This window comes from Stylophora pistillata, chromosome 11 (assembly GCF_964205215.1).
Source record: "Stylophora pistillata chromosome 11, jaStyPist1.2, whole genome shotgun sequence".
Taxonomy (NCBI): domain Eukaryota; kingdom Metazoa; phylum Cnidaria; class Anthozoa; order Scleractinia; family Pocilloporidae; genus Stylophora; species Stylophora pistillata.
The window spans coordinates 21,694,554-21,713,017 of record NC_142529.1 but is presented as its reverse complement, the minus strand read 5'-3'; the positions used below and the strand labels follow the sequence as shown (position 1 = coordinate 21,713,017).

The 18,464-nt window shown below is 40.4% G+C and overlaps 1 protein-coding gene across 1 annotated transcript; it reads right to left on the bottom strand.

Annotated features, from left to right (window-relative positions):
* Positions 1-855: 855 nt before the first annotated feature.
* On the bottom strand, positions 856-17,989 carry LOC148720592 (dedicator of cytokinesis protein 7-like). Its single transcript, XM_088738976.1, has 22 exons — positions 17,872-17,989; positions 17,024-17,300; positions 16,200-16,324; positions 15,200-15,399; positions 14,588-14,675; positions 13,914-14,010; positions 13,560-13,694; positions 13,169-13,321; positions 12,319-12,381; positions 12,012-12,107; positions 11,318-11,386; positions 10,466-10,509; positions 9,778-9,841; positions 9,195-9,362; positions 8,422-8,640; positions 7,680-7,814; positions 6,147-6,327; positions 5,317-5,462; positions 4,200-4,343; positions 2,976-3,100; positions 2,043-2,198; positions 856-1,575 (listed from the first exon to the last, which is right to left on the bottom strand). Exons 2-22 carry the CDS (start codon positions 17,294-17,296, stop codon positions 1,512-1,514), a joined length of 2,745 nt encoding a protein of 914 aa, XP_088595102.1. The 5' UTR covers positions 17,297-17,300; positions 17,872-17,989; the 3' UTR covers positions 856-1,511.
* Positions 17,990-18,464: the final 475 nt, after the last annotated feature.

The window sequence follows — 18,464 nt, the reverse complement described above, 5'->3', positions numbered from 1 at the left end:
GTATGAGATGTTTTTAAATGGTGCCGGCAAACACAAAAAGGGTGACGTCACAACTGTATCTAAACAGGCCAGTTAACTAATGAGAACGCGTGTACTTTGTCCATTATTTTATAATCATAAATGAAAATCACTACAACCTGAAATAATTAACCCTTGAACGATTTACAAAGAAGAGTTTTAGTGCCGTTTTTCCCGCAATCAACTTCTACTCTGTCAGAGGAAAAGTGAAGAAAATCTGACGTGCACGGCAAACGCTAAACAGGTACTTCCACATAGAAACAGTGAAACCGCAACTGGCAAAGGTGAAAAATGGCGGGAAAAAAGGTGACATAGGTCGCTTTTGCCGCTCACTTTTTACGTAAACGCGGTGCTAAATCTATCTATTGTCTCGTGCGTATCCCCAGTCGAGTGAGGTCACCAACTTGTCACCGTTGCTGTTTGCAGTTCAGATATTCCTTTCGCTTGATAGAAATTGTTCCTAGATAAAAAATAACATAATTTCACACAAGCCTATGGGCATGTAGTTGTGCGCAATATCTCAATGCTCGTCCCAGTGTCCTTAGATATGTTATGTCGCGTCTTTGGCGTTGAAGTAACAAAAAATTACAATAACAATAGTTAAGCCAAAACATTTCGCACTCATTTCTGAGTTCAGTTTATTTGAGAAACTGTTCCCTAAAGTTGATCAACCAAAGGACTTTTAATTTCTCTGTCCAAAACTTACTGCACATTTCAAAAAAACAAAAAGCCACACATTACAAATTCGTTCCAACATTGGAAACATCGCATTATGTCTGTGTGGAGCGGGAATTTTTATAGCTTTGTTACTCTGCAAATACAGACCAAATTAAAGAATTTTCTTTTTGACCAAAAAATTTGTTTACTTTCATGTACCTGTACAATATTCACAATAGAGTGTTTACCTCTAAAATCTACAATCTTGGTAAAAACGTCTGAGGCACTATAGCTTCACCTTGTAAATGGCAAAACATGTACTTACCCCTCCCGCCCTGGACAATGTTGAACACAGAAGGTGTGAGTTGGGGAAGGGAAAGAGGGAGGGAATAATGTTTTCGTGGATGGAATATGAACGCAAGTCGCTCATGAAACACGGGACGGACTCATAAAAAGGGATGCGTGTTTCTCCAAACGTTTTGGCCACCATTGTTGGCACATTAAGCTAACAACTGTCTTTTTTACCTTTCTTTGATGACCACACTAAGTACAAAACACATCTTGCGGTAGGGAAAATATTTGGTCGCTAATGCCCTTAATTTACAAGAATCTTTGAAATATGAAGGGGATCTTTTAGGCCCCCAGCAAAAAAAAAGAGTTTCTAATTTTTTTGTGTGAACTGTTCATACAACCAACTTCGAAAGAATTTCTCAAACACGAGGTTCACAAACTGCAGAGAATGAAATCCATCAATCATTCCATCAATCGATCAATTCCAATTATTCAAAAATACAAAATTGACTTGGTAAAGATAAGGCTCTGAATGTAATTTTTAGTTAAGCTATACTGTGTTCTGTATTAAAACTCTTAGAGATTTTCCTCAGTAGGGCAGATCCTTCTCTGCAAAATGACAACAAAAGTGCGCAGTTATTTATCATTTGCATAAAAAAATGTTATAGCAATTAGCAATGAGGTTATTCGCTCCACTGAGATTTCTATGCGTGTTACCTGTTGTGGGCTTCGCGCAGAAATCGAAAGCAGAAAATCTTATTGATTCAGTTTATAACATCAAGACAACCTCATGCTTTTATTTCGTTTTGTTTACAACCGAGCACCGTTGGGCTACTCACGTCTATGGCGGAATTCACTTCGAGTATCTAGCCAATCAGATTGCAGCATTTGTGACAGAACGCTTCTAGATTTAATTAAAAAGTAATAGGTAGAAAGCCTATTAAAGGTAGAAGAGTTCGATAATTTTCAGCATAAGCCTCCTTTAATGAAGTTATAGTCGTCTTAGTTTCGTAGCAGCAACACTAGCACCACCGAAAATAACCAGTGTGTATCACTAGCGTGGAAAATAAACTTACTTTTGCCTGGTGGATCCACGTAAGGTGCCATACTTGTTCCTCAAGAGAGGTTCAAGTTGTTCGGTAAGCTGTGTATAATTCCTTTCCAGTTCTTTCTGATAGGCACGTTGGTCAGATGCGATAAGCTGCTTGTTCCTATGCAGAGCATCTCCACACCTAATACACAGCAATAAAATGTTTTAAGGCACTACAAGGATTGAGGTATTGATAACTCCAAGGAGTGATAAAGTCAGACGGTTGCGGTATGGTGGGAGGAAGTGCACTCAGTGACGGTATCTGACGTGATATTTGGTGTCTTACATGAACTTTAATGTACCGCACAAATACCCGAATGTAGCAAAGTTAGCCCAAGTTCAAGAATGCCAACTGTTGGATAGCATAAAATGTTCATCATCATTATCTCTTATTTGCCTTATTTTAACAATAAAAATATTTAATTACAGCGATAACATTTAGAAGGCAAGGAGACACAATAATAAATCAAGTAAAGAAGATCCTCTACTGCGAGGATCGTGCATCATACGTATCTAATACCGCAGTTCAAAATATATGAACTTCATATATTTCATTGTATCTGATTATCACTTTCACGGGTTCATTACGAATCAACTTAACGGCCTGCTCCCAGTTGGCTTGTTAGCTCAATCGGTAGAGCGCTGCCCTAGTATCGCAGAGGTCAGTGGTTCGAATCCCGTACAGGCCTGATTTATTTCAGGTCTGATTTTCGCTATTGCTTAAATAGCGCTATCTACTGCGAGGATCGTGCATCATACGTACGAAGAAGATTCTTGCTCACTCGTTAGCTCTTGCGATGCACGTAACTTCGGTTGAGTTGCTTAATCATTCGAGTCTTGCATCATGCACAAAAAGTGCTTCTTGACTGATTTTTATGCCTCGGTTTGTTGTTTGCCTGGCTATACACACTAGCATTACCTCTTGATAAACTCTTTGAAACAGAGTCTTAGTCTGTGATGGTGTCTCGTGGTCATTGGCGTTTCTGTGCCATCTTCAGAGTCCTTATCGTGACACAAGAACACCAAAGCAATCTCTAGAGGACCCTGTAAATACAGCGCATCACCCAAGCGACATTTAGACAAGTCAACCTTAATTTTCAAAGAAACTATGTTGCTATCCAGCAAAACATATTGAGAATGGTGATTGTAAACAGGAGCTTTATTAGACCTGACATGAACACTGACAATCATGATTAAATCAGAACTAAGCACTACTCGTAAAACGAACAACCAATCGCAGTTGGGCTGGATAGAACTACATTGAAACGTCTACTAGGCTAGTATCAACAAAAAATTCTCCGTGCCACAAAACTAACGTTACGATGTTACAGTCAGTTGTTTATTGTTTATCCGATCGTCTATCAGCTCGAATAGCAACTTGTGGACACAACGGAAACTGCTGCCAAGCCCTGGGGTTTTACGACTTCGTAAAGGGTTTTAAGCGAGATTATTAACAGAGGAGCTTATATCCGTCGGGGCTTATATCCTAGGGGGCTGATATCCGAGGGGCCTCATATGCGGAGTAGAAAAAGTGCTTCACAACGAGCTACGAGCTATGGCAGTGTTGATGAAAACACAAATTTGCATTTACTGGTCCTTAATTAAGCATAAAAAAGTCATAATAAATTAAGTTCCTATCAAGCTGGAAGGGGGCTTACGTCAGGGGTGTATGTGTGTGTCTTTGGGGGGGGGGGTGGTATTATCGGATTATTTTTTTTTTCTTTGCAAGTAGGTGAGCCTATAACCGGGATATAAGTGATGGAGCTTATAAACGACAGTTTACGGTATGCACGAACGGACAGACAAAATGAATGACTGATCGACCGATCAGTAGATACATGAATAAAGGGGGGGGGGGGGGAAGTTTCTGAAGAAACTGTGGTTCTGGGTCGGTGGGATTAATAAGGTAATTTTGGTTTTATCAGCTGAACTGATAACGTAATTGGCCACCGTAAAGAGTTTCAAGGCTGACGTTTCGCTCTGACGAAGGTCTAGTGCTCGAAACGTCAGCTTGAACATTCTTTACGGTGGCAATTTACATTATCAACTCAGTTGATAAAACCAAATTACGATCAATAGATTAACTGAGGACCATGACAAGATTAAAATAAAGTAGCAATTAAAAGAGAGGTAAACATTTGACCTGATTAACAGTAGTGCCAATGGAACCTTGTAGCACCATCTGCAACATCTTAGGGTTTGGTGGTTCTTGGTTGATTGCGTTCAGAAGCTCTTTTGTCCTTAATTCCATATCCTCGATGGCGACTTCAATGGGACTCAACGTAATCTACACCATGTCAATCAAGTGGACGGTTATAAATCAATGTTAGAAGAAAAACAAGTGTCTGTTGATCTCTTATTGAAAATTATAATGCTTTGAGAATCACCAAGTTAAGCGCCTGCAGCTTTTAATAGCTAGCAATAGCCCATTTGCGAGTTACCTTTGGCCTCTTTTTCAAGGCGAGTCCTGGTGCTCATCCTTTCATACGATTATAAGTTTTCACTCACATGCAAATTAAACTCATTTTCATAAGAATAGTTGAGAACCAGGCCTCGTTTTGAAAGAGAGGCATAAACGTAATTCGGAAATGACTTATCGCGTTCATGGAAGAAATTTCGACTCATCAGAGTAAATTGATCATCCAAGTTTCTTATTGAGAACCACCACAGGAAAATTGATCCTGCACAGTAGCTGGGTCAAGAGTTTGTGCGCCTTGAAACGTCAAACCACAATCCCTTAACCCTAAAATCAGTATGCATATTCTCCATATTGTTCTCTACAAATATCCTTAGGTGCTAATAAGGAGAATTCGTTTAACAATCAGGAGCTTCTTTAATTGGTGATCATTTTCTTTATTCTCATGACCTTAATGTGTAATTCAGGGGTGATACTGTAGAGAGAACTGACATGCTGGTCACCCTTAGTGTTCAAGAGCTAAGCGGGTCATTCCCAATCCGTGTCCATCTTCTCCATACTTCACCATTCTTGTTGCTTTCTGATTTATTTTTCTATCTTACCAAACTAGTCGTCTCTGGTTTCCTCTCAGTTAAATGTGATCATGTTTGTCGCAAAAATCGGCCATAAATATCATGACGTAACGCCTTTAAAGGAGGCTGGGGACGTGCAAAAATAACGTCATGTCTGAGCTCACTGAGCCAAAAATTCTTCCTTAAATAGAGTTGCCAAAGGCAACCAAATGCGCACATGTGGATTGGCAGAAAAACAGCTGCACCTCAACAAAAAACAACCCAAAACTGACCTGTTCACGATGCACAACATTGACCCGTGTCTTGACATACGGGAATGAGTTGGCGGCAGTCAAAATTGTCTTTCTCTTGTACTGAGTGACCAGCTCGCCGTGAGGCTTCCCGCTCGGTGTAAAAGGAGTTTCGTACATAAACCTTCCTGTGAGTTTAAAAACGCAATCTCTTTAGGAATAATAGAGCACTTCTTGATTGCTGGCCGTGAAACCCAACTGAACAACCGATCAGAACAGTGGTTTAACAACGGCTCATATTTGGTGTGGAAGACACAGTTGATGTAAAACAAAAGAAAACAAACGACCATAAAACGAAGGAAATAATGAAATCCATAGGCCATTTCCGAATTACCTTTGGCCTCTTTCTCAAAACGAGATTTGGTGCTCAACCATTGGCATGAAAACGAGTTTCATTTGCATGTATTATCATATGAGAGGATGAGCACCAGGACTCGCCTGGAAAAAAAGGTAATTCCAAAATGGGCTATTGGTTAAGGAGGCGGTGTTCGATTGTGACGTGCTCTGCGTCTTCTACACCAAGAAGGGGCTTAGACAACAGGAGGAACGAATCAAAATAAATGCTTGCAACCTGCGTCAAGCGCGGGAAAAAACGGAATTTGCAAAATCGAAACTGGTTTTTCATCAGCATTTGATTAGTGGAGAGGACGGTTCGAGTTTTCTGAATCAAACAGGGAGCACAGTTAAAAAAAAAAAAGAAAAAAAAAAAGAAACAAGGAATTCCAAAATACTCAGTTTCAGCACTCTTTTAAAAATTACTCTGAAAGCCTAAAAGAAGATCAGATAGACTGTCAAAAGTGTAGTGAACATACTTAGGTTGAAATTCTTGTCAAAGTAAGTAATTCGATCCTTTAGTTCGTATTCGTCAAAATATGGGTCCACATAGATCAGTTGGATGTATGCCTTTTCTGGATCGAGCTTGTCTTGCTCAACTGTGTTGGAATCTTTGATTACTTCCACAACATTTGGCCCAAACTTTTCACCATAAAATGCCTGGAAAAAAGAAAAAAACTCCATAGTGAGCTCCTGTTTCGTTGATTAATTTAATTCCAACACCAAATAGGTGAAGGCCTGGATAAAATTTTTTGCAAGTTGTTGCTTCATACAAGATGACTCGCTTGTTTAGTCGGACGATGTTCGAAGTTACTACTTTGTGAACTTGAGAAAAGAATATGAGACTACATAGCTCAGTTAGTAGAACACTGTCTGAGCGAATAATGCTGACCATTGTTTATTTGATTATTTCCCCTTTAATGAGAGCGCTACGCAATACTTTTAAAACGAACAACCAAAGCAGGCTGGTATCAACGACAAATGCTCCTTGTACAAAACCAACGTTGGGATGTTACAGTCAGTATTTTATCGTTTATTCCATCGTCTGTCAGCTTGAATAACAACTTGTTGACGCACCGGAAACTGTTGCCAAGCCCTGGGGTTATACGACTTTGTAAAGGGTTTTAAGAGAGCTTTATAGGAAAGGGGCTTATATCAGAGGGAGCCTATATCCGAGGGGGACTATATCCGAGGGGACCTATATCCGAGGGGGCCTATATCCGAGGGGGCTCATAACCAGAGTAGAAAAAGTGCTTCAAGACGAGGAGCTCTGGCAGTTGGTAACGCATCGTCAGTGTGAAAATTGCTGACCATAGACCACTTTCATAAATGGCTGCCGGATTAATATTCTTTTGTTTAAATTAAATTAGCCCTTCTGGCCTCGCTTGAGATAATGTACTCTTTTCAATTTTGTTCTGGAGAACGAGGCCAGAAGGGCTAATTTAAATTAAAAAAAAAATATATTAATCCGGCAGCCATTAATGAAAGTGGTCTATTGTTCGTTGGTTATTTCTCCCTCTAATTAGAGCGCTTTCCGATAGAGTCGTAAAACCAAAACCAAAGTAATTACAACAGTGACAGCTCAAAGTAAACCAGACCAAACTGCCTAGAGTATTTTCTATTGCATCTGATTGGTTGACAGAATAGTGCGCGTTTTTTTTGGACCAATCACAGAATGAAGTAAGACAAAAAAAAAAAGGAAAAGCAATCCCGGATTGCTTTCTACACCCAATGGAAAATTCCTGTCCCCGCCTGGTGCAACGATCCGACACACTTGAGACTATTTGAGTTCGGATGGTGGTATAACAACCTTTAACTTGGAAAAATCAACAAAATTTAAACAACTGAGTTGAAAACACACCAATGTGGTCGTAATAAACCTAGAAGGAACAAGAATGGCTAACGATAGAGAAGATTAAAACGGATTGTCACTGACGAACTAGAACATTTCAGACAAAATTTTTCAAGGAGCACCAACTAAGACGGCCACATATAAGGCTTAATAAACTAACTTGTAAACGATGCGACACTTCAGGAAGCTTTGTAATGGCGGGTTCTTTGTAAATGTACTCTTCTCCGTCCAAGTCTCCAAATTTTGATCCATAAAAACCAACTCGAAAATATGTTCCCAACATACGCTTTCCTTCCTGGAAAAAAACAAAAACAAAAAAACAAAACGAAATAATCGCAGCGTAAGTGAAACTTCTGTTCATATCCGGTAAAAGGGAATCAATTATTTTCAACTCATAGAGTAATCTGGTGTCTAAAGAAGCCAGTTAGCGCTTGTGTACGTATGCATACAAAAAAAGATAAAAAATGTTGACTGTCCACAAACACCTCAATTACTAACAGCACTCATAGAAAACATGATCAAACCTGCAGTCTATAAGAGCTATCTCTTACCGTCTGTATAATCAATATAAGTTCCAAGGGACACAAGTGCGGTATCATTCGGGACTATTCGGGACAGTGCCCGGTCCAATACTGAGAGAATATTGGTCTATAAGAGCTATCTCTTACCTTCTGTATAATCAATATAAGTTCCAAGGGACACAAGTGCGGTATCATTCGGGACTACTCGGGACAGTGCCCGGTCCAATACTGAGAGAATATCGGTCTATAAGAGCTATCTCTTACCGTCTGTATAATCAATATAAGTTCCAAGGGACACAAGTGCGGTATCATTCGGGACTATTCGGGACAGTGCCCGGTCCAATACTGAGAGAATATTGGTCTATAAGAGCTATCTCTTACCGTCTGTATAATCTTGCCGAATGCTTCAGAAAGCCTCTGATGAACTTGAGTTAGCTTCTTGTAATCACGTTTTGCCTCCAGAATTGGTATCAACAGTTTATACACCTCGTTTACACATTCAAATAAATGAGATCGGAAAAATGTGTTTGCAGCTGTTTCTAGAAGCAACACCAATCCATTCTCACAGAAGTACTTTCCGGTACAGATTCCTTCCTCATCCTGAATAAAAGAAGCAAAATATGTCAACAACAATATAAGTAAATCTGAAAATAATAAGGATAACACTCACTTAATCCAATCACTCCAACTGAACGTAATGTAAATTCTCCTTGCAGTTCTATTCCACAGGACTCCCCGACGAAGAAATATGTGATATCCAGTTGGTAGAATAAGTCCCCAGGTCTTTAGAGCTAAGGATTTAACACCTGGCATGTTTGAACATGGTTTGACGAAGAATGACCACCATCACATCAACAACAAAAACCAAAAATTCCAAAAGGTACGAAGGGAAACACACGACTCAATTTATTGCAAGAAGAGGAAACATTTTCCAGCCATGCGTCTGTTCCTGAGCACAATTATTCAAATGGCAGATGACGATATGCGGCGGATAAATCGTAATCCAGCGGAAAAAGTGTACACCGAACGTACTGCGCTATCAACCGGATTGAGATTTATCCAGTGGATAGCGTTATTCATCCTATGTACCACCGGGGCCCGAATAAAATTGCTTCACATGCGGCCCGTTTGGGAAAGACAAAGTAAAGACTTACAGGTGATACTACATCATCTGAAATAGCACTTTCTTCCAGCACATTGGGTGATATCTTCTCAAACGAAACGCATCCAATGGGTAGGTACGGCTTGTCTTCCAACATACTCAGGTACTCAGACACCAAACCTGCTGTATGTACTAAACACATGGCTGCTTCCACTTTATTCTGCTCAAAAGAAACACAACAAAAGGAAAAATACGACAACAACTCATCGTTCGAGGTCAGTCAGATTATGGTTTCTTGATGCACTTGAACTTAAAGTGATTACATACTGAAAGCTCGGCCGAATACTTCCTGTGTGTAAAGTTAACTCATTACTGCAATTATGAAGGCGCACCTATGCTTGGTGCAGCGTTCACGCGGAGCCCAATGTCTAAGAGAATGTGCCAACTTTTTAGATTGAGAAATTTGGTTTCCATATGACGGCAATTCCTTCGTCTGTACGGAAATCTGTATTTCGCGAGCGCAACAGGATGCATTGTCAGAATCTCGAAATTTAGAAAGGAAGTAAGAATTAACCAAATAGAGCTTCATCGCTTCCCTTCGGTAAATTAATACCGAATCTTAAAACTATTGGTACCTCGCCATGTTTGGCAGCCATGTTGTACAGCCAAGTCAGTCGTAAGTCAGGTGAATTTTGATATCTAGTACGAAAAAGATGAACACAGTTAAATGCTAGAACCAATTAATAGTGCCTGGAATACAAATGTTGTACAATGCTTAATGAGACACTTAACGTAAAAATAACCATACAGATAAAAAAGTTACGTTGTTCATCTGTTCACCTGCCTCGACTGTGTTTTAAGAACCTCCCTTAAAGTATCACAACACTGGCTATTACCTAATTCATATGCGTAGATGGATTTGCTCTTAAGCGATATCTCTATAGCTCATTAGTAAAGCACCCAAACGGAAAATCCGAACGACTGGGGTTCAATTACCCACGGGGGAAAGGTGGATTTTCTCTTGGAGTTTCTCTATCGATAGTGCGTTTAGCATCACTTTATAGTTTCATCATCGGAATTTGGTATACATCCGAGCTCTCTCGACTTCAGTGCAGCAAGGGAAGGGCATCCGATGAAGGTCCGAATTATTCAAGGGATATCCGATCAGGCGTTTGGGAGGCCATTGATATTTATCCTAAATAAATATACGAGTTTTTCCCACTTTGGGACAACAGTTCACAATATTTGGTACAGTCAATTTCATTACTTTTGCTTGACGAATGCAAGAGCACTTGCATCAGAAATCCTGCGAATATCACTTACCCTTTAGCAATCCTGTACATCAAGTCAATCAACATTTCTGGGTCCTGAATAAATGAGAATGGATAGCAAGTTATGAAAACGGTATTAATAAAAGTCAAGAAGAATATGTTACTAAAATGCTATTTCAAGTTCTCAAATTTTACCAATTATTTTTTCCGTGAAGACGATGAGTAGTGATGAGAAATATAGGAAGCTGGAATAATTTTTGGGAATTATCCAAAAAATTAACAAGAATGCGGAGAGTAACTACTTCTTGGCTTTCCGTAAAGTTTTTAGAACATAACCAAAGTAAAGCGCGCGCTCTGATTGGTCAATTTAGCGTCCTTCATTTGCCCATGGGTGTACGCTGCTGACGTGAGCAAAAGCAAAGACTATTTACGCTTCTATCGTGCTTAGCAACCTCCCGCGTGCATCCATAACTCAATAGTGAACGCTGTGGTGTTTACCATTTGTTAATTGGTAACAAAGCGAAACCTTAACGTCAATGAATAGAAAAATTGGGAACCGCGGCCTACAGATATAAGAACAATGAGTAAGATATTCAGACAATAGGTTGTACAGAAGAAAAAATTCATGTTACGAAGTGATCAAATCATGCAAGTTAGTTATTGAGATATAAAAATATACAGTGAGTGGTCTTCTACAAGACTCTTTTTCGGAAAATACAACGCCTTCACAACAACGCCTTCGGAAAATACAACGCCTTCACAACAACGCCTTCACAACAACGCCTTCACAACAACGCCTTCACAACAACGCCTTCACAACAACGCCTTCACAACAACGCCTTCACAGAACGGAAATAACCAATCAAAACCTTGTAAAACAGAAACTCAAAATTTTAAGACTGACCTCTTGATACTCTTTCATTTTGACTGTGTCCGACAGAATCATGTGGAGATTGAACACCAACTCCCGGACCTATGAGAAGATTGGAAGTTATTTTCTTCACAACATAAGAATCATATTGGTAGTAACCCAAAATCCTAAGACTTATTGTGTAAAGTACCAATAAAACAAGGTCATGGATATGCAAACAGAGTCCTTTGTTTTTCCTCCTCCATTTTAGAAACTAGACTAAAAGGGATTATTGACTCAAATCGAGAGTATTTGCCATAACTAGAGCAACATCTGGTGGTGAACTGCGCGTTGTGGTTCGGTATGTGACTACTGGAGGTTACTAAGCGGGGACGTCTGTCGTCGAACTTTTAGGAAATCTCAAAAAACATTTTGACTCTTTAGAACATCAAACTTCGTTCATAAATAAAATTTCAAAATAGTTTCAATTGCTAGGAAAAAATACTTCTTCAACCTTTAACACCCTAACATCAGTATACATATTTTCCATACTGTTCCCCATATATTTCCTTAGATGATGACAAGGAGAATTTGTTGGACACTCGACAGCTTCTTGAGTTTTTGATCACTTCCTTTATTCTCTTACATTAATATTTGATTTAGGGGTGATATTGTAAGGGGAAATTACAGTGTAGATGCTAGTCACACTCGGGAGTTTGAGGGTTAAAATAGCTGTGCGAACATTCACCTGATCCGGAAAAGTGCTCGTTCGCAGCTCCTGATCTGATTCAGCGTATGTAATGATTGTTTTCAGTGACCGACGGAGGTGATCTTCATTAAACGCCTGCAATTAACGAGATTGTAAAGTTCTTCGGTTACTGCGCTGAGGAAAGCGTTAACGAATCATGACAAAAGCATTGACTAATCAAATCACAATTAGATGGTCTAAAATAAAGTTCAATTAACAGTTGAACGCAATCATAGCGGTACACCTGACAACAATAATTGTAGTGAACTTAACAAATAAGCTGAAACAAAATAACTCACGAACTCACTTGTGAAGTGCCAACAAGACTGGAAAGTGACATTGTAACTTGCATCTTGACTCTTGCAAAATTCTACAGAATAATCGTTTGTACAAATAAACAACAGATAAACGAGTAAAGGGGTAAGTTTCTTAAACAAACCGTGATGCTGTTTCGGTGGGGCGTATTGGAAGATGATTCGGTTCTATCAACTGAGTTTATAACGCAAATTGGCGACCTTAAAGGGTTTCTGAAGCCGACGTCTCGAGTGTTAGCTCTTCGTCAGAGCGGTCAATGTGATAATGACACGGCCAGAACTCAAAACCTGAACTATTCGCTGATTCGTTCATTAGGACGACCCAGTGGTTACCGGTCCTCAAAAGCTGTTTTTCTTTTTTTTTTACGTTATACAGCGATGTAAAAATGGATTTAAAACTCAAACAATAAATATACGAGAAATGAAGCAAAAAGAACCAGTTTTTTAGTTAAGCCACACACTTTTATTCTTTTGGTTTACGTTCTCAGAACGTTCGAAAAAACAGGCTCTGGGGCGAAACAACTCCGCCACTACGTCTCCCATACAATAAAGAATTTAAGCAGAGAAGTTATCGAGACGCAGAAGGCAACAGGAAAACTGATCTTAGCGCGTTTTGACGCCAATATATCGACAATACTGTCGTCGCTATAGCATTTTAAACATCGGGAATGAGAAATTTAACTTCCGGTTGCCGTCTGTTTCTCAGAAACATTTGTGCTTAAGCTTCCTATTGTAGAAGCTCAATAGTCTCAAACCAAAGTTTCACACCAACGAAAAAAAAAAAACAAAACAAAAGCAGCAGCACTATTTAACACCAATGTCCACCGAAGAGTTACAACTTACATTTCCTATTTTAAAATTCTGTCGCATGAGGAGATAGAGTGACGCGCTGGCTTGGGCCCGAATACTACTAAGAGCAGAGCTGCAATGGTTTAGCAGTCTGGAACACAAGTCTGCACAAAGTTCGGTGTCATCTTCAAACAACAGCTCTGGGAACTAAAAAAAGGAAGCAGTATATTAACAGTCTATATGCAACACAAATGTCTCGACAGAACAATAGAGACATCAGCTATCTAACCAACGAATAAACTGTTACAGATGTCTACGCTTCTAGACATTGTCTCATGGAGGTATTTACGTTACCTTACGATGGATATATGAAGTTCATATATTTTGATTTTCGCTCTTGCATAAATAGCGCTCTCTACTGCGAGGATCGTGCATCTTATGTTACCTTGTAGACAATTGATCTTTGCGTTGCAAATATGTTCTGCAGGACTCTTTCACTCTGGTTACAGTTCAAAGAATGGAGCAAAACCCGTAGGATTCCACTTAATACAACACGCAGAGACTCTGAGGTAGACACCGTCTGAAAAAGAACGTTTCCACTTAAGTAACATCCTGTGGCCAATACAGGACTATACATTAAAGTCACTCAAGCCTTCATGCCGACGTCTCGAAACAGATTCCCTTTGGTAAGACCAAACATAGACAACTTTAGGAAGAATGGCATATTCAAAGGCCTGAATAAGGAGCCGCCACTTATTACTCTCTTGACACAATGTCCTTAACTGCCACAAACACTGACCTGTACCAAGAGCTCAAGCGTGTCAAGAACAATGGTGTTGACCTCAGCAGCAAGCCCTCCTTCGATTTGAGCATTGACTTCAACTTCAGGACGTACTCTTTACGGAAAACAACGCAACAAATAAAATTGGCAAGTGATTTAACTACAACAAATTGCACGAATATCGTTAACGCTCTCTGATAAACCACTCTCTCAAAGAAGTCCTTCTCTCTAATAAGCTCTCAAGTCTTGTAAGCATCCCTCTCCGAGAGGCTCCCCTCTTTTATAAGCCCACACGCTCCAATAAGCTCTCCTATGTAATACCCTCCATCGAGGGTTTTAATACAAAAGCGCTCCCTCTCTAAATAAACTCTCATCTCTCCTTCCCAAAAACAAAAACGTAAGTGTTGCTATTCTCTCATAGAAGAAAACGTTTTAGTGCGAAATTCATTTGTCTTTGAAAGCCTTCACTAACTTCCTTCTATAATTAAGTAGGGTTTCGAACCAAAGATGGTACGTAATATTCACTAAAGCTGGACGACTGCTACAAAGTAACGGCTAACATTTTGGCTCTCATCATGAAGATGATAACGCCTCTCCCTCCCCACCCCACCCGTCCTGTAAAAATCCTTCCAGCTGGACCCCCTGAATTTATCTACCCTCTGGGGGCTTACTGAAACATTTTCGGTATGCACCTGTCTTGTTGCTCTGTAGCCTGTCTCCACTGTGTTTGATCCTTTCGCCATCTTAATCGAGACTCAGGAGTTGGTGACTGGCCCTTTTCTGTTTGGACACAAAACGCGAAACAATCTGAGTTGAGGTAACATTTAGGACAGACTATGGTGTTGCATGAAAATTCGCGGAAGTTTCATTTTGCGGAGTTGTTTTGTTTTGTGTGAGTTTGAGTACTTCAGCTTGCTGGGGTGAGCCAGTTTTAAATGCTTCATTTTCCAGCCTCTGTAACACTGCAGTTTTTTCAGAAACTGATCAGTTTGTTTTTAGCAATTTTCCTAAGCGCAGAACAAAGTAAAATTTGATTGCCCTGCGAGAATGTCAACCGTGCATCTAAGTCTTTTGCAGTGGCACGCTCTATCGACTGAGTCATAAATTTCCAGCATTTCTTTTCCTATCTTCGGATAGATTATTGTTGTCATTGCTGATTCTAGGAATAAGTCGATTGTCAAATGGCCCGACATATCACCCGCCTTACTAACGAGTTCCCCGAAGCTCACCTAGTAAAGAGAATCCAATAAATTGTCCTTTGGGACAAATGTTCATATCTTTCTTTAATCACTTAGTTTTGTTACCTAACGTCACTCTGCTGTGTCGCTGCATCATTTCCCTTGCGGCTCCCTTATTTCCAAGCAACATCTCTTCTATTTTTGCTTTTACATCCTGCTGCGCCTTCGGTCTTGGAGCGGTTGGAAACTGCGAAGACTTCTGCACCTTGCCGCCATACTTGAACAGAGTGATGCACAGCCGGAGAACATCCAGCAACAAGCCTAGTCTGGAATTGAACCACGATAGAAAATTTTAGCTACCTAACTCTTAAACCCTCAGAGATCCTGAATTTGGAGCTCCGAAATGGAACGAAGAAAGATGTTCTTCGTATTGTTACGAGCGTGGGACAAAGAGATAGTTCCGAGTCCCGTGATGGAAAAAAAACATCAACTCATTGGATTTCGCGCTCCTCATAGAGGCTCAGGTTTTTTTCTTAGTCCTCCTCCGGGCAAGACGAAATAACATCTTCCCTCATAAGAGATCCATTATCCTAGTCATGGCTGGTGTACTGGAGCCGGGGTTGACCCTAATCGGAGTTACTATCCTATGTTCTAGAGCCTTTCTCCACCCCAGGGGTGTAAATGAGAAATAATGAACTGTCAGGGAAACATAGGTAAGTAGGAAAGTGAAGTCAGTACTTGAGCCAAATGGCTTATCCAGCCAGAGCTTATCCTGGTTTCCATGGCATGAAGGGACTAGGACTATTTCTACTCCCCCCTAGATAGGATGCCAGTCCTTCGCAAGGATACCCCATTAGCCCTTCCCTGACCATGCTCTTGTACCCATTCATACTCCTGGGAGAAGGCACTGTGACAGCAAAGCGTATTTCCCACGAACGCAACACAATCACTAGCCCAAGTCTGGAACCTGGACATCTCGACTCGAGTCCAGCGCAATAACCAATAACTACCGCGTCACCACGACTCCGTAAACAAAATTCCCTTTCAAGATATAACTGGGTAAGAGTGGACAGTCAGTGAGGTTAGGCGACTAATGCATACTGGGAAATGAGAGTTGGTGACATACTTAGCAGGCTGTTGGTCTGCCCACCAATCCTTCAGCACGTCACTAGCCATGTTCTTCAGTACCCACAACAGACACACCAACAGGTTTCTCGTAGCTTCAAGGCTAAGCTGCTGTGGTTTACTTTTCTGTACAACATAGCAAGGAATGAAAGAGGCAGTGTTCATTTGTGTCATGATAGATTTTCACTGAGCTTTTTGTGTTCAATACAAATAGAATCAGTTAAACGCACTATAATAAGCAATGATATTAAGGGGGTAGGTAGAATTTTTATGGAACTGTACTGCTGCGTTGTTAAGGTGGGGGGCGGGGGCGGGGGCAGGGGTAGAACAAGATAATTTGGTTTTATTAAATGAGTTGATTGGCCACAATAAAGAGTTTCTAAAGAAGACGTTTCGAGCATTAGTTCTTTACGATGGCAAATTTACACTATCAACTGAGTCGATAAAGCTAAATCATCTACCAGTCAGAGATTATGCTTCGAAATCTTGGTAGTAATATGCTAAAAAAGTTCTTGCGCCTGAATACGACAATAATCCGTCAAGTGACGCGCGAAAAATGTTTGGTGATGAGGTTTTGACTGTAAAAGAACGGTGTTGTCACGGGCAACTTTCCTCCTTTCCAATGGCAACTGAATCTCAAGAGCCCGGCATCAAAAACGTGAAAGCCTGCCGAAAGAAGGTGAGCGACACGTTGCCCCTGGAAACAAACCCAGTGACCCGTGAAAACAACACGATTTTAACGTTAAAATGACTGAAAATCGTAGTAATTAGTCGCAGTTTTTTTTAGACAAAGAATGGAAAGCTTTCAAGAAACTTGCTAATAACCTGTGATGCAAATTCACCCCTGTTGTCATCGGAGCCCATTAAGGTCGATATACTGGACGTGGCTATCGCCATGGCAACATCAGGGGTAAAGCTGAAGCTGTGTTCGGTACCATATCCATGTAGTTGGTGCAGGGCTCCTACCACCAACCCAGCGATAGGCAGATAAAGAGTTGCCACGGCTGAGCGACAGGACTCGTTATCATAACGGGTGTCTGAGTCATGGCAGGCTATCAGGTCACGTGTAGTGTCTATGGCTTGGCATATTAGGGTCATGTCTCTGAAATTAAATGAAAAACCGAAAGGTCATATGCTGTTGGAGTCAACTATCGGCTGATAATGTTTAATGTTAAATCTTAATACATGCTATCAAATTTATCACGCTGCAATATTCAATCCATAATGTTAACATTATAAATAACTTACTGCATTGTATACATTATCATGTTAATCACCGACTAAAAGCCTGTTTTCTAGTGCCTTCTTCAGGGGTGATCTGATCGTTGCAAAAAGAGGTCCTTCAAAGCCTATAAAAGGGCCTCCTGTTGCACCATCAGATCACCCCTGATGAAGGCACAAGACAGGAGTGTCGAAACGCTGGCTCAATGAATTGTAATTTCCCCGGTTACATTTATTAAATATTTAAACCAGAGTAGCATCAAACCAAGCCTAATACTGAATTTTCCAGTACACCCTTCAGATCTGAAATCAGATTCTACACTAACACAGTGTGATCTGGCCAAGATTGTCGTATCTTGGAGATTTCCTTATGCTTTAGTTGGCTATGGCGAGGTCTTTGGGTTTGTTTTTACTTCACTCCATATCGAAAAATGCCTTAATCAACATCTAACCATAAGTTTGTCAGTTACTAAAAGTCTTGCCCGCCTTCCAAAGCCAGAGCCAGCTCAGAGAGCACCAAACTAGCCAGAAAGTGCTGCCGTCTGAAAGCTGTTGAAAGTTTCGCCATACTGTTACCGATAACTATAGTGTAGGTAGACATGGCCGAGTCGATTGACGAGACAGAAGCTGTGGGTGACGAGGGAGGGGTGGGGAAGAGAGGACTAGGAAATGACAGATTGAGGGTTACGTAGTGCTCGTGGCTGCAAATGATCCTCAGGAAGTCGAATCTTAGCTGGTTTACCACTGGTTCCATTGTAGCTTGTTAATGCATCTGATGGAAAGCAATAAAAATACATATTTTAAATCTGGTACTGAACCCTGCCTTGAAAAAGACAATTTTTAAAAGGATGTTTTTGCGTCTTGTCACTAGAGCAGAATTACTTGCCTAACAACAAAATTCTCGCAACAACAGTGTTCGGGAGAAAATTCCCGTACGACTTTATTGTGTTTAAGAAAACTAATTGGCAAAATTCAATAAATGAAGAAACTACCTGGTTGTATGGCAGTTTTTCTTCATTCGTTTCATCTAATAAACTTGGATCTA

Bases quoted from the DNA above. Each gene is read 5' to 3' on its own strand.
- LOC148720592 (XM_088738976.1), bottom strand. From the start codon at position 17,296: ATGACCCTAATATGCCAAGCCATAGACACTACACGTGACCTGATAGCC. The intron at 11,387-12,011 runs GTGAATGTTCGC...ATCTTCTCATAG, and splicing joins CGAGCACTTTTCCGGATCAG to GTCCGGGAGTTGGTGTTCAA. The intron at 6,328-7,679 runs GTTAGTTTATTA...TCTTTTTTCCAG, and splicing joins AAGTGTCGCATCGTTTACAA to GCATTTTATGGTGAAAAGTT.